We start from the raw sequence: 16,183 nt of genomic DNA, 5'->3' as shown, positions 1-16,183 counted from the left end.
CATTTTTCGGTTGACAACATTCTTAATATTTTAGGTTACAACTAAACATGTTATAAAAAGTATAACATTTTAAATTGCATTCAATTTAAAATATTATTATTATAACATTTTTTGTCGTACTCGATTTTCATCTTTTTTAACCTTAAATTATCGTTGTTTAGACTTCCCAAACGCACGTACTCTTACACTATACTATGTTGCTCTGGTTTTTCATTTTTCTTGATGGATATAGGGATTCTGGTATCTGATTCTCACGTTTCTTCCACATAAAAAAACCCAAAAAGACCTTACTGGAGAGGAGGCAGCGGATTCTGAGGTGTTTCCATTCCAAGTCTTACTGTAACTTCTCTTATTTATGATAGAGGGAGTGTTCTTGAAGGTCAATGCATAAATCCTCAATATAGATTCTGGACTAAATCTGTTGGGAGAGAAGCTTCCTCCCAGTTTTTGAGCAGAATTCTCCGGCTGAGATGGCTCATTATGCAACAAGAACTCACTTGAGTTCACTGTATTCATGCTCTGATTTCCCTTTCCAGGTCGACCTGACATTTATCTGCCATAGATTTGAAAGTTGATGCAGAACCGACCGGCATCGAAGAAAGAAGATCATAACTATCCTGAGAATCTATTCTGCTTGAGGCTGATCGAGGTTCATGTATCTTACTCTGCTCAGCGTACCTTTTTACAGTTCCAGTGATTGAATCATCAATGATACGATTGGTTTTGTCATCATAACGCACTCTATTAAGTCGAGTTATCCGCTCATATGGCACTTCTGAAGACCTGTGCTTTCCGACATTACTTTGTCTGCTCGATTTGCTATTCCCAGAACCAAATCTAAATTACATGTATCAGTACCATAATCATCAGCACCATTTTGATCGACAGGTTTTGTTTCATCAAGACCCTGTCTCTCTTCTTTGACCTTCAACCATTTTGGTGTAATTTCCCAGTCCTGAAAATCAGAAGATCCTTCATCTATGTCCATTGCATAACGATGAGGTGAGTCCAAACCAAGCTTCTTCTTTACGGAACAGTTCCAATGATTTTTTATTGCATTGTCAGTCCTGTAAATTACACACACACAAAAAAAGATACAAGCAAGGTAAATATCAAATGTTAAAAATTATATTCGATATACATACGACATTAGCTGTAAACATATGTACAAATATTTCCACCCATATTTTTTTATATAAACAATTTTGTTAGCAACTAAATAAATGCATACCTTCCAGGTAGCAGCTCAGCTAATTTGGTCCACTTGTTCCCATATATTTGGTGATAGTATGTCAGAATGGCCTCCTCTTCTTCTCTCCATGAATCTTTTCTTATTGATGGATCCAAATGATTGTGCCACCTGAAATAAATTATTTTTATTGCTTAAATCGTAATCGCTGCAAGGCACTCCTGGTTAACCAACAATAAATAACTGCAAATATGAAGAAGTTATAAATCTTAGCCATTTATCTACTTTGAAGTCTGAATTGTAAACAGACACTAGCTTTCTGCTTTCCCCTGTCATATTTAGAAGAAGGGAAGTTTCTATTTTAGTCTAAATTGGCCATTGGCATATCAGAATATAATGAGCTGACCTTTCCCTGCATTGCTTGCCTATGCGACCTCCCAATAACTTTGCAATGACAGACCATCTCCGACAACCATACTTTTCAACCAACTTAGTAATACAATCATCCTCCTGAAATGCAAAAGTACACCAGCCCGAAGTCACGTATCAATGTTGGTAAAATTTTGAATCTCACGAAAACATACTCTTCAAGTTCAAACCTTCTTTGTCCAGGGTCCTTTCAAGATTCGAGGATTGAGGACCTTTTGCCACCGATGTAAGCACTGGATATTTGTTCTTCCCGGGAGAAATTCAGCTGCATGTAACAAATATTAACTAGATTTTCAGAATTGCAAGGAAAATAAGCTGCTGCATTTAACCCTTTTCCAATTCCTGCTCAAAGTTGCAAGTTTTACATGTCAAGGAAAAACTATAGAGGGGAGGAAAGGCAAGTAAGAGTTGGTGCAACTGCTTAGCTTAAGGAATAATATGAAACCTTAATTCAACATCTTAATAACTCCATCCTTATTAACAACTAGAAAACTAGTAGCAAAACGAAGTGTTCATCTATAGCTAATGGCAGTTTCAGAGTAACATTGTGCTAAAGGATAAGTTCTCGAGATTCATGATCAACCCGAACAGCCATAGCAAATGTGGGAACAATACCATAAAAAAATAGGTATTCAAAAGCAGCTGGAAAGACATATTATGGCCTGAGAAAAGTGGGAATTAAGAGAGTCCTACATAGACAACATGGATACAGATGAAAGGTTAAAATTTCATACCAACCTATTTTCTTCCAATTCCTTGCATTGCATTTTCGCACAGCTTCCGTCAAAATACTATCCTGTCCACCCATAATCATGTGCATAGAAATGTCAGAAAACATCTCTGAGGCTAAGTTCTGGTTCAAAAAAGAGAGGTAAAGCATTAAACCAACAACAATGTATTCATCATTTTATTCACGAATCTTAGCCAACTTAAGGACACTTCCAGCTAAAGTCAAAAGGCATGAAAACATACAACATTGAGATAAAACCAAAAAGAAACACCAGTCTCTAGTGAATAACCTCTTCTTTAGTCCACCCTCCTCTCCTATACCGTCTAGTTGGACCAGTTACCCTTCTGCTATAGCAATAAAAGCTTACATCAAAATGACAAGTTTTACCAATCTAATTAAAAATGTTCAAGAGAAGCAATTCATGGGACATTGTAGTAAAAGAAACATACCCTTCAAGAGAAGCTGAACTTGTAGTAGTATCAAAATGGCTGTCGAAATTTGAAGAAGGTGAAGCAGATGTATCTTCTTCAATTAAATCTTCATAAAACTCTTCTTTCTCCTTCTTGACCTCCATCATAATCTTCTCAACTCAGCTACCAAGTGTCAACCACAAGTACAAATATAAGCTAGCCTGTAAATTTCCGAGCAGTCCAAAAAGCCTTAAAAGAAACACACGCGAATCCCATTAAAACAAAAATTAGGGCTCCATTTAATCAAAGGTTTCACCGTGAAATTTTCCTCCTTTTATGAATATTCTCCCAGCAAAGCCATTAAGTACTTCAACTATCACTACACACACACGCTCTAAGTTCAAACTTGGGAAACCCGTGTTGCAGTTTAGCGATCACAAAAATTTCCCATGGTTTCCAAGCAAGGCAAACAGAGCAGTATGATCTCTAGAATTGTACATAAAACACAAAACCAAGGTGAAGTGAAGAAACCCAGAATTACCTTAAAACAAAATACAAAAGGAAACCTCCTCTCTAACTGAAAACTTTGCCTCGGATAACTCCAACCCCCAAAAGAAGCAAGAAATTAAAAGCTGAGATTTAGCAGATATTTTGGGGTATGAGTTTCCTTTTGGTTTGTGATTTTGGGGGAGATTAATGAAATAAAAGTGAAGTAGCGGGAAACTAGAATGCGTTTTGTTTGTAAGAATTGAAACGGACTTTAAAGGGTGTCTTTGTCTTGTTGGAGAAGCGAAAGCAAGCTAGTGAGAAGCTTACGTTGGAAGTTTTAATTTAAAAAAGTTTTAATTTAAAAAAGTTTTAATTTAAAAAAGTTTTAAACTACGAGTTTAGTAACTCGAGTATAGCTTTTGTTCTGTTTTTATCAGTTAATTGTTTTTTTTAAATTATATTTAATGTTATATTTTTATTTCATTTGGTTAATCATGTTAAAAATTAACAGTAACATTAAGTATGATTTAAAAAAAAATTAGGTGATCAAACAAAACAAAAGTGATAATTGTAGACGTGAGTTTACCCAAATTAAAAAAAAATCTCTAAATTATGCCATTTTTCTTTTGCCCTTAAACTATTTTTTATCAAAATAAGTCTTTAAATTATTATATATAATCACAGTTAAACAATTTTTTTGATAAAAATAAGTCCTTAAGTTATGTCTCTTTTTTATAAAGTTACTAAATTATTTTTTTTTGTCAAAAATCATCTAATTTTATAAGATATGTCAACTTTTCATTAGCTAAAAGAAAAAAATTTAACTGAAAAATATGACTTAGAATGGTTATAAATAATAGTTTAAGAACTTAATTTGACCAAAAAAATAGTCAAGGGACTTAAAGGGAAAAAAACAATTTAAGGATTTTTTTACTTTAAGCCTAAAAACATGGGTATACTACTTAAATGATCACTTAACTATAGGATAGTGTTGATATGACCACAGAACTATTTAAGTTATTTCATTGTAGCCACTTGATACAAAATAAATAGCGTAGTTTATGTAGATCTCTGACTCACCGCTATCCAATAACAGCCAATCAGCTATGTTGTTTGTTTTGTAAAGTCATGTAACTACACTGAAACCACTTAAATAATTATAGGGTCTTACTGCCAAAATTAGAAATATGGTGGTCAGATTGATACTAACATCATAGTTAAGTGGTCATAAAAGTTGCTTTTGTTTCCTCCACGTTTTTAAACAGAAACAGTGCGTGGTGCTTTCCCTTCTCAAGAATGAACCCATCTTGCTCAACTTATGAGTTATGTCTGTCAATCTCTTGGTAAGCCCAATAACTTCTATTAATGGGTAAAGTGGGCCGATTTGTTTTAGAATAATAAAATATAGTATATTTTATTTTAAATATAATAACCAATATTTAATTTATTAATTGATTAATTTAATAAATTTATTTATTTTTAATATTAATATTTAAAAAATTAATATTTTATCTCATTTATTCCATTGATAACACATGTTACATATTTTTTACTAAATAAAGAGTAAAATATACTCATGATCACTAACTATTATCCTATTTTCACTATGATATTTTAATTTTATCAATTAGACCACTTAACTATTTAGGTGATTTAATCAATCCATCCATCATTAATATTTGATTGAGGAGTTGGCGTGATAGTTAAATTTTTGTAAATTTACATATTTGGTCTTCTTTACTTATGCATTCAATCAATTTAATCATGATTTTAATTTAATTCTTTAATCAGATAATAACACGTGTTATCACCTTCTAATTAAAAAATATTTTGATATTGAATCACTCCCGATGAACCAACAACATGAAATATCGATTGTGCGCTTATACCAGTAGGACAAGCCCCCTATTATGTTGTGGTTTACAACTTATTCTATATAATTTATTGTGATTTGTGAATCACTCAAATCGAGGCTTCAAATCCCAAAGGTTACGATATCTCCTGACATTCCTAAAGTTTTTCGTATATGAGATAATCCCCCTTCTCATTATGCTAGAGAATTTCGTTGAAATCTCCTCCATTGAGCCAAGGTAGATTGGATGTTGCATGGATGTGGAAATGTTCACATCGAAGTTAAAATTAGCTCTGTACAGAAGACCATAGAAGTTAAAGTTTTTCAGTCACAAATTCCAGCTTTCACTCTTCTTGGATCCCTCACAAAGATCATAGAAGTTAGTGCAATGGAAATGTTCCTACTAGTAGCAGACTTCCACATCGATACGTGGTTTGAGTATAGGAGGAGGTTAACCGAGACCTCCTCGTTCCACATCAGAATTAGCTCTGTACAGAAGTTCTATCTTTTGACCATAAAACAACCTTTCATGCCCATTTGAAGCTTTAAATTCTCTCTTTTATTCTTCTACAATCGAGTATCACACAAGAACAATAAATGCGGTCTTTTGCAGGTTACAATCCTCCTAAGCTCGGGAATTGTCACCAGGTTCCTAAGCACGCGACAATTCTAGCCGATGATTATCATGGTTCTCGGCAAGGTTACTTCGCAGCCACCTCAGTTCCCACCTTATCGTCTTCAACGGTTATCCCCATGCATTTTTCCTTGGAGTCAAGTTGTGCGTCATCTCGTATTTGCCTTGAAGGTCACGTTTAACACTTCTTGTTTTGTTGGGTTTGTCTCCATGTTTGCTCTTATCTCTACACCACAAGATTGTTGCCATCTCATTATTGAGTTTCTGTGTGTAACATTATTCTCCATCCTTGATTTTGCCTTGTGTGATTGTAACTAAGGCTTTACTTACGTTGGCTTCTGTAAACACCCGTTTTTGTCCAGTTTTTTTTTCTATCTATTATTATTATTATTATTATTATTATAAATTACATTTTTTGCAGCCCTATTCTGGAGCCCAAAGAACAAAACCAGCAGCCCAACCCTGAAGCCGAATCACTCAACCCATTCTCGGTTACAAACCAAGCCCAATAAAACCCTAACTCTAGGGTTTCTTCTTCTCTGCTCCAGCCACCTCACTTCTGGCCGTTGGATCTGGACCCATCCAACGGTCCAGATCACACAGAGCTTAGGGTTTGAAACCCTAAAATATCATCAGCTCAGCCGTTTGACCTTCCAGCTCCAGCCACCAACCTTTCAACCTTCTAACTGTCGCGCACCGATGTTGCAGCTGCCCAGCCGAGCCACCCCGGCAGCCTCTGATGCCGCCGTAGACAGTCCTGCGCCAAACAGTGATGGCCATCCATCAAATTGCATAAAGCACAGACAAAAATTAGAAAAAAAATCTAAGTAAAATCCTATCTAGTCCATCAATGGAAATAGGATATCATTATCCTATTTTCTCGGCAACAGCATCAAACAGAGGCATGCAATCAGATAAAAAGAGGAGATTTGGATTCAGAGAGGGGATTCGGGTTTTAAAAAAAAGAAGGAGAGAAAATAGAAAAGAAGGAAAAGAGAGAAAAGAAAATACATGCTAAACCTAGCCCTTACTCATCTCATCGGAACATGGAAGAACCATCCCAAAGGTAATTTTTTTTCTCTTCTAGGGTCGTTAGGGTTTGAAGCACAGTGGGGTTTTGGGTCACGACTCGCCTGGGGTGGGGTTGTTTAGAAGGTGAGAGGATGATGATGTTGCTCCCCGTGGCCACCGATCTACGGTGGCCGGGGAGTTTTGGGGTCTTAATCCTCGGCTGAGGATGGGCAGAGGGGTGAGGGTTGAGAGCTTCTGTGGTTCTTTGGATTTCGAGAGAGGGAGACAAATGAGAAATGAGAGGTTCACCGAGTAAGGGCCTTAGGTTTGGCCTTATAAACCGAGTCCAAAACGGCACCGTTTAGGTCGAGGGTCGGGTTGTAATTTCAACATGGGTAAACTATGTAACCGGGGCTCCTGTTATGTATGTTTATGATATGGCCATTTATTGTATTTTATTTATTTTTGTATTTTATACCACATATTTGTAATGTTTATATATTGGTCACCTTGCAGTAATATTTTGTAAATTTTAACATTGTACTCTGTGTTTATAAAGTTTACATTTTGATCACTGTTTTGCTGTTTGGTTTAAATACTAAATTTACACTGTATGTTTTCTTTTTTTTATTTTAGTCCTTTGGTTATAGTATAAAGAAAGTGGTAATTTACGCATTTGATACCTAAGTTTTTCCTAGTGTAATTTGTAGTCACTGTTTAAGACTTGTTTGGGTTATTTGATTGCTTGGTCACTGTTATTTTTGTTTAGGTTTGTGTAGATCCTTTGTTAAATATATGTGTAATATTTTATTACTTTTGTTGTTTTTTATTATTATTTATTTTATTTTCTTTAAATATTTGTCTAGTATGAGTTAATATTAGAATATATATATATAAATGTCTATATATTGATTAATAGTCATACTATTGTTTAATAAATTTCAATTAGTTTGGGATATTGTGGTTAGACTTAGTTATGCATTAGATATTCACTTTACTTATTATGTACCTTAAAATTTTATTTCATTTTTTATATTTTTTATTATTCTTTTTTTTATAATGTTTAATTTGTTAACGTTTTTATGTTAATATTAATTATATATATGTTTTAGATGAATAAAGTATATTTTATTTTATATCCATTTCGATATTATTTGGTGGTAATTCAAAAGATAGAATATTCTTTACGGATGAGAAATAGGTGAGATAGCTTTCCCGATGGAAGATTGCAAATCTCGGGATTTCTTATCAAGTGAAGGATTTCTTTTATTTTAACTAATATTCAATAAATAGATCATAATTTTACTTTTGATTCAAACTTTAAGTTTTACTATTACGACGATATATAAGCGACTAAGTACCGATTTTCGGGCGTTGTGAGTGTTTATATTTTTCACATACGTAATCGACTTCCTAACCCTTAAAAGTTTTTATGATAACGCAGACCACTGTTGTCTAAAAAAAATAATTTTTCTTAAAATTGTTTTAAAAAGACGTTTTTTGGGTATTCGACCTACCTAATCCAAAGGTCGATGGCGACTCATTTTTCAATATTTTTCAATTAATCCAAAATCACAATTTTTCAAAAATAAAAATCATAATCGTTTTTAAAACAATATATAATTTATATACCTAAAAAAATGGTTATGACATCTTGGCGACTCCACTGGGGACCAGAGAGTCATGCTGTCGGTCGTTTAAATATGGTCGTTATGGTGGAAATTATAAGTTCAAATCTTTAGTTAAACTATGATCTATGTATTGAATTTTTATTTATTATTTTATCTCTTTATTTTTATATACTAACATTTTAATTGTTTTCATTTTTTTAGATATTTCTTAGTTCTCATTGAGTTTTATTCTTTCCATGTTTTTGAGTCAAAGGTTTGTTTGTTTCTCCTCACACACATCACTTTCATTAGCATAACATGTGCTCTAGACACGAGCTTCGATCCAAATTAGTTAGGGTGATTGCTTTACTCTCGCAAGAATTTATTCTTCGTATGAGTTTTAGCAAATAACCCATGGGATACATACCTTATACCTTCGTACGAATTTATTCCTCGTATGGGTATAAGGTAGTGAATCCCCTCGAATTGAACTTGTTCCGTTCGAAACCTGTAATGGGTGAGGATCGAGGGTTTGGCAGCCCAAGGGGGCACCGACATCAAGGACGATTCGAGTCCCTTTTCCTGTTAGAGCCGAAACCTTGCATATAGTGAACCATAGAACGATCACACTAGGTAGACTCTTACCGAACCTCTGTCCGTCAGTAGGTACCCAAAATAGGTGTACACGATGGAGAAACCTACTCTAACCTTTTACTCCTTTTTTATTTTTTATGTAGAATAGATTTATTTTTTAAAGCATGTGAAATGGAACTTTTGTGTAGTTAGGGTCTGATAAAATAAATTTAGGAGGGTAGAGAGCATGTTTGGGTAGGACCTTTTTTTATGAATATTATTCGGGCAGATAATACATAAATGGAGTAGATTTATTTCTGTTTTACATATATTTTTATGTTAAATTTATACAATTATTTTGACTAACTGTTTTGTTTGTTTTGTTTGGTTTTTTATTCATACTGCATGGACATATCATTAGAAAAGGCGATTGATATGTGAGTATCGATAAAGTGGAAAGACCTTCACGATGGAAAGGAGTTTCCTAAACAAAGAAGTGAATCCGGAAGACGTAAGGAATTGGTCTGAAGCCAAGCAGAAAGAGCAAGGGGTTAGTCTCTCAGGGAACTACGTGTCAGATTTGTCTGATTATACACCAACTTCTTTAAAATAGAATGAGCTTCAGGGATTGAAAATAATTTGAGAAAGTTGGAATCCTACTGAAAGACAAGCTTTCAACATACTTATGGGGATATATTTCATCTAATATATGTGAAGGTAGACCCGGTTCTCATACGAAGCATGATATAGTTTTGGAATCTGACCTATAGTTGTTTCACCTTCAACCGAGAGGACATGACTCCAACCCTTGAGGAATATCACTTTCTGTTGAATTTGCCAAGTGTTAAAGTGGACAAAATTTACTCTCGATCAATAAAAGGACCTTCGTTTAAGTCAAAGCTTGCAAAATCTTGGGCACGAGCGACAAATGGGTAAATGATCACTTGCAACGAAAGGGAGAAAGTGAGGGAGTGCCGTGGTCCCACTTATAAAAGATAGCTGAAGCACACGTAGATGAAAACGTACAGAGAGATGTATTTGCTTTGGGTATATATGGTTTGATAATTTTTCCAAAGTGTTTGGGGCTAATTGAGCTGGCAGTAGTTGATTTGGTTTAGAAGTTAGAAAGAGAAGTAAATCCAGTCCACACAATTCTTGCTGAAACTTTCCGATCTTTGAATATATGTAGAAGGCTGGGTGGAGGTCGTTTTATGGGTTGTGCTCAATTACTTACTGTATGGATCAGAAGTCATTTCTGGAAGGAGGAAAAAGTAAACTATAATCGTTTCTTGAAAGATTATTCTCCTGTTGCTGAATACCTTACGAAGGAGTGGCCTGAATTATCTCAGAAAGATCAATGGATTGAATTCTTCAGGAATCTACAGAGTCAAAACATAGCATGGCGAACTCCGTGGCTGATGCAAACACAAATCTTGTTCAAGTGTGGAGATTTGGACTGGATTATATTATTGGGACTGTGGGGAGGAGTGGATACGCTCCTTTGTTGGTATTGAGACAGTACGGTGCCCGAAAATTTGTTCCCGTGACTCATGGGTTGAATGGTGCTGAATTTGATTATAAAGAATTCAATTATAGAAAGAAAATCAAAGATGTGGCTGATTCTTGGAGGTTGACTTTCAGGACTAAAGTAGTTGGAGCGGATGTTATCTTGACGCCCGATTATGAAGCCTGGAGAATCAAGAGGGTAAATGATAAAATTCCTTTAACATCTGGAGAGGGATCGAGGTCGATGGAAGAACAAATCAGAAATATCCCTTCGAATTTGGAAATCCAAAGAATGGAGTTTGAGATCGAAAAGGCTAAAGATTCTAAGAAAATAGAAGAGATGGAGAGAGAAAACTTCATGTTAACTATCGAGGCTGAATTTCATGCCAGACAGTTTATAATGATGAGGGAACGGAAAGAAGAGGTGGAAGCTGATTTAGAAGACCTAAAAAAGGATTATCAAAGGGTGTAGCAAGCGAGAAAGAGACTTGGGTCAAGTAAGGCGCCACAGCAGTGGGCCAGAGAATTAGTAGCTGCAAAGCGACGAATTAAAAGTCTGGAAATCGAGAATAAGTGTCAGGTCAAGAAGATAAAGCTAGAAAAACAAAAGTAGGTGAGCTAGAGGCTGATAAAAAGAAATTGATCAAGCAGTATAATGCTGAGGCTCGTAGAGCTCAAAAACTCCAGGAAGAGAAAGAAGCCAACTTGAAAGATTTAGAAGAAGAAAAGAATCAAGTCCAGGGGTTAAAAACTGAGATGAACAGTATAATAAGGACTTTGAGGACAAAGATCGAAGAATTACAGAGCTCGAAGAAGAAAGAGAGCGAAAGAAAAAAGAGATGTGGTCTGAAAGACAGGGATGGAATCGAATCCTCGATAGAAAGCAGGCAGAGATTGGATCGTGGATGCAGAGATTCTCTACAAAAAGTCAGCAAGTAGATGAGCTCACGGGAGAAATGGGAGAATTGCAGATGAGATTCGAACAAGAGATAAACCAATCTCGAGCTACGAATGATGAGCTCAAAAGTCATGTATCGAACCTTGAGCAATCCCTTCTGCAAATGCAAGTTCCTCCCGCTTCAATGGACCTAAGAGTTTCTCTCGAAGAAAATAAATCCTTCCAGAAAGAAATCAGAGAATTGAAAGTGAACTCCAGAAATGTCGAATTCATATTACCAATCTAGAAAAAGAAATCAAACGCATCAATAAGGGATGGAAAAATACATATAAGTATTACCGATCCTTGGTAGAAGAGCGTGAGCACATGATGGGTGAAGCTATACCTCAGATGGGTGGAGTTGCTCAGTACATGAATGAATTAGCCAATAGAGCAGAGATCATCCAAATGCGCACAAATTCGGTTTCTGAGTATACAAGGGAGATTATTGCTATTATGAATAAATTGTAGAGCTGAGTCTGAGGGCTAGGCCTTATATGTAAAAGAACTCCTTTGTAATGACTGAAACTTTTTATCCAATGAAAGTATTTCCGAATGGTTACTGCTTAGGTCAACGCCTTTTATTTGCATTTCGCACTTGCATCATTCATTATGCATAAGTAAATTCATCATTTATAATACATCGCCAATAAAATGCATCATTTATAACTCATTACCCATAATATGCATTCGAATTTAAAAGAACAATGAAATTAATTTCCAAAGGGTTATGTGACAGACGATTCTGGCAAGTAAAAACTCCAATCCTTATCACACGCGAAGTAAAGACATGGATGCCAAGCTTGATCAATTAAAGAAAGAAATGCAAGAAGATTTACTAAGAATACAACAAGAATGGCAGGCGAAGATGGAGCAATCACAAAAGTCAATTATGGATCAAATCCTGTAAAGCCAGTCTAATATGATGAGTGAGATGATAACCAAGATGTCTGGGTTACGTACTGAAACAGTTAATAAACCAAGCACTGCCCCTGTTGAAGTTTCTAGGCATGAGTCTACCCCGAGACTAGTTATCTCACCTGAAAAGCTAGTTGAGCATCCTACAGTGTCTTTAGCAGTAAAGGTTCAAATGGCTACAACTAGCCCTCAAAACAGTCCTCATGAGTATATTGATGTAGATCCTGAGGAAACGGAGAAATCTAAAATGGAAGTACCAGAGCATTTAAAGGACTGGTGTAAAGGTTTTTTTTAAAGAGATGGGAAATCAGGGTTCTCAAGATAGAATGAATACAGAGGAATTGAGTCTTGTATCAGACCTAATATTACCACCAAAGTTCAAAATGTCAGATTTTGAAAATTATGATGGAAAAACTTGTCATGTTGTTCACTTGACCATGTTTTGTCGAAGAATGACAGGATTTGTGAAGGATGATGGGCTGTAATTCACTGTTTCCAGGCCAGCTTGACGGGGTCAGCTGCCAGATGGTATAACCAATTAACTCGGTTAAAATAGGGTCTTGGAAGGATTTGGCCAATGCGTTTAAAGAACAATATCAACACGTTACCGACATGATGCCAGATCGTGTTACTCTCCAAAATATGGAAATGAAGCATAATGAGACATTCCGAAAATACGCTCAGCGCTGGAGGGATATTGCTGCTCAAGTGCACCCAACTTATTGAAAGGGAGTTTATAACAATGTTTATAGATACGTTAAAATCTCCCTATATTGATCATATGTTAGGAGTGGCAACTAAGAGCTTCTCTGATATCGTGATGTGCGGCGAGATGATTGAGAAGCATTAAAGAAGGGGCAGATTGTCGGTAACCAAACTCCTGCAAAGAAACCCTATGTGAAGAAGAAAGAAGGAGAGGTGAATAATGTAAATTTCTCTGTGAACAAGCCGAAGATGGGAAATTCTTCATCCCAATGAGAGACTAAGCGCGAGCATAACAATGAAAGAATGACATTCACTCCCATACCAATGACTTACAGTGAGCTCTTCCATGGATTAGTCCAAGCTCACGTAGTGTCACCAAAATTCATTGATCCAATTAAACCACCTTATCCAAAATGGTTCAACAAAAATGAGACATGTGAATATCATGCAAATCTCAGAGGACATAACATTGAAAAGTGTCTCGCTTTCAAAAGAGTGGTTGAAGATCTAATCAAGAGAAATGCGGTGTCCTTTAATGATTCTAAAGCACCTTGTGTTGCTACAAACCCACTTCTAAATCATCAAATCAGGGAGTGAACGCTATTGATAAAAATCAGAGAATTAAAAGGAGAATTGAAGAAGTAAGAATACCATTGAAGTGGGTATATGCTCAAATAAAGGAGAGAGGGTTGTTAATCCCTAGAAATGAATGTTCAACGGAAAAGATGAAGAACTTTTGTGAATACCATGGTGAAAATGTTCATCAAATTCAGGACTGTCAAGAATTCAGGCAGATAGTCCAAGAATTAATGAACAAGCAGGAGTTGCAGTTCTATGAAGAAGGAATGATAGAGAATGAAAGATATATCTACGCTTCTGAAGAAAATTCAAGGGAAGCTGAAAAGAAGTTAAAAAAGCCTGTCCTGGTCATATCAAAATCAAATTATGAGGCCGATCAAAACCCCGACGCCTTTTGCCTACAAGAGTAACAAGAGTGTTCCCTGGGACTATACATGCCAAATTAATACTCCTGAGAGCAAGGAGGTTGCTGAAGTTGGATTTTTCACCAGGAGCGGAAGATGCTATGCTCCTGGAAAGGCTGATAAAGCAAGAGATGTGGTTATTGAAGATCCTGATGATAAATTGAATGAACCTGTTAAGATTGAGGAGGCTCAGGAATTTTTAAAGTTTCTAAAACACAGCGAGTATAACATTGTGGAACAACTTCATAAGACCCCAGCACGGATTTCAATGTTATCTCTACTGTTGCATTCGGAAGTACATCGAAATACTCTGATCAAAGTGCTGAATGAAACTTTTGTAGGGAATGATATACCAGTGGAACGTGTGGACAGGATGGTAAACCATATTAATGCAGATAATTTCATTTATTTTTATGATGATGAAATACCTGAAGAAGGAAAAGATAGGGGCAAGGCATTACACATTACGACTCATTGTAAAGGAGTCATCATTTCAGGGGTGTTAATTGACAATGGATCGGCCTTGAATGTTATGCCATTCGCCACTCTAAATAGACTTCCTGTGGATGTATCATAAATGAGGGTTTGTGGTAATACTATAAGGGCATTTGATGGGACAGAACACAAAATAATGGGGAAGATGATTATCCCTCTCAGAATTGGCCCTACAACATTTGAAGTATATTTTGTTGTCATGGATATTCATCCGAGTTACAGTTGCTTGCTAGGGAGACCCTGGATTCACATGGCTGGGGCAATTCCTTCTTCCCTTCATCAAAAGCTCCGATTCATTGTTGATGGGACTCTGGTGACCATCAAAGTAGAAGAAGACATCATTGCCTCTATCACTACGGATGCACCATATGTAGGGGTAGATGAAAATGCACTAGAGTCCTTATTCCAGTCCTTGGAATTTGTTAATGCTACTTTTATCTCTGAAGGCAAAAGAATTCCCACTCCTCATCTTTCAAAGAATACAAAGATGCAATTAAAGGAGACATTAGCTAGAGGAGAAAAAGTAGGGAAAGGGCTGGGAAAGAAACTGCAAGGCATCACTGAGGGGTTGGCTCCAGTTCCTAAAAGAAATTATTTTGGTCTCAGATACAGACCAACGTACCATGATAAAGTCAGAGATGCACAAAAGTTTAAGGAAAGGAGGAAGGCAAGAATAAAGGGAGAAGACCTTGTTTGGGGACCCCTGGTCATTCCACCACTCTCCAAATCTTTTGTGTCTAGAGGATTTGTGATTGACACGCTGAAACAGTTATGGGATAGTAAAGATATAGAATTTGTTGAAGATTTATTGGGAAGCCTGAACATCAACGCTATCACGGGTGATTCTACTGGAGAATGTTCATTGGCATCAATACGTCCATGTCCTCCTGGCTATGTTTTGAACAATTACACTGTTGAAGAACTCCCTGTGTTCTATAAGCACTCTTCAAAGTAATGCATAATAACAAATCTGTCTCCATTTGACCCAAATATAATAGGGCTTTTGTAAAAGACGAGTTGTTATTTGTCATTGCTTTAATGAAATGGTGTTCTCTTTTCATTCTAATCTTAATAAGTATTTCATTCATTTCTTTAGTATTCTTTATTCTTTATTGATAATTATGCTTTGGTAAATATTAGATAAAATTATTGTCCACAGCCAAATATACTCCTTTTGATTCGCAGGTCTTCAGATATCAACTGTTCGAGTAATGATACTTTTGAACCATAAATTAATTTTGAAATGACATGTGTCTCGAAGAATCTGAGGGTTATAAAGATGATGAGGAATGTGAGTTAAACTCTGAGCTTGTTAGAATGATGGAGCAAGAAGATAGACAAATATTGCCCCATAAAGAGAAAACTAATCAATAAATTTGGGAACAGAAGAGGATATAAAGGAGGTTAAAATTGGCACTTCACTCTTACCAGAAATAAGAGATGATCTTATAAGCCTTCTTCGGGAATATAGAGATGTGTTTGCTTGGTCTTATCAAGATATGACGGGGTTGGAGACTGACATTGTGGTGCATAAGCTGCCAATAAAACCAGAATGCATGCCTGTTCAGCAAAAACTTCGAAGGATGAGACCATATATGCTATTAAAAATAAAGGAAAAGGTAAAGAAGCAGTTTGATGCAGGGTTCTTACAGGTAGCCAAGTACCCTGAATGGGTAGCAAACATAGTGCCAGTCCCAAAGAAGGATGGCAAA

General features: G+C 36.0%; 1 protein-coding gene across 1 annotated transcript; it reads right to left on the bottom strand.

Moving 5' to 3' along the window:
* Window positions 1–206: 206 nt before the first annotated feature.
* LOC120146305 (transcription factor MYB3R-5-like) lies at window positions 207–3,545 on the bottom strand. Its single transcript, XM_039159906.1, has 8 exons — window positions 3,300–3,545; window positions 2,798–2,979; window positions 2,638–2,692; window positions 2,357–2,414; window positions 1,789–1,883; window positions 1,596–1,699; window positions 1,232–1,360; window positions 207–1,067 (listed from the first exon to the last, which is right to left on the bottom strand). The coding sequence occupies exons 2-8, from the start codon at window positions 2,923–2,925 to the stop codon at window positions 755–757; spliced, it is 882 nt and encodes a 293-aa protein (XP_039015837.1). The 5' UTR covers window positions 2,926–2,979; window positions 3,300–3,545; the 3' UTR covers window positions 207–754.
* Between the last annotated feature and the right edge of the window lie 12,638 nt (window positions 3,546–16,183).

The sequence above is a fragment of the Hibiscus syriacus genome, unplaced genomic scaffold (genome assembly GCF_006381635.1).
Source record: "Hibiscus syriacus cultivar Baekdansim isolate YM2019G1 unplaced genomic scaffold, ASM638163v2 tig00110911_pilon, whole genome shotgun sequence".
NCBI lineage: Eukaryota > Viridiplantae > Streptophyta > Magnoliopsida > Malvales > Malvaceae > Hibiscus > Hibiscus syriacus.
This window is presented reverse-complemented; position numbering and strand designations above follow the sequence as displayed.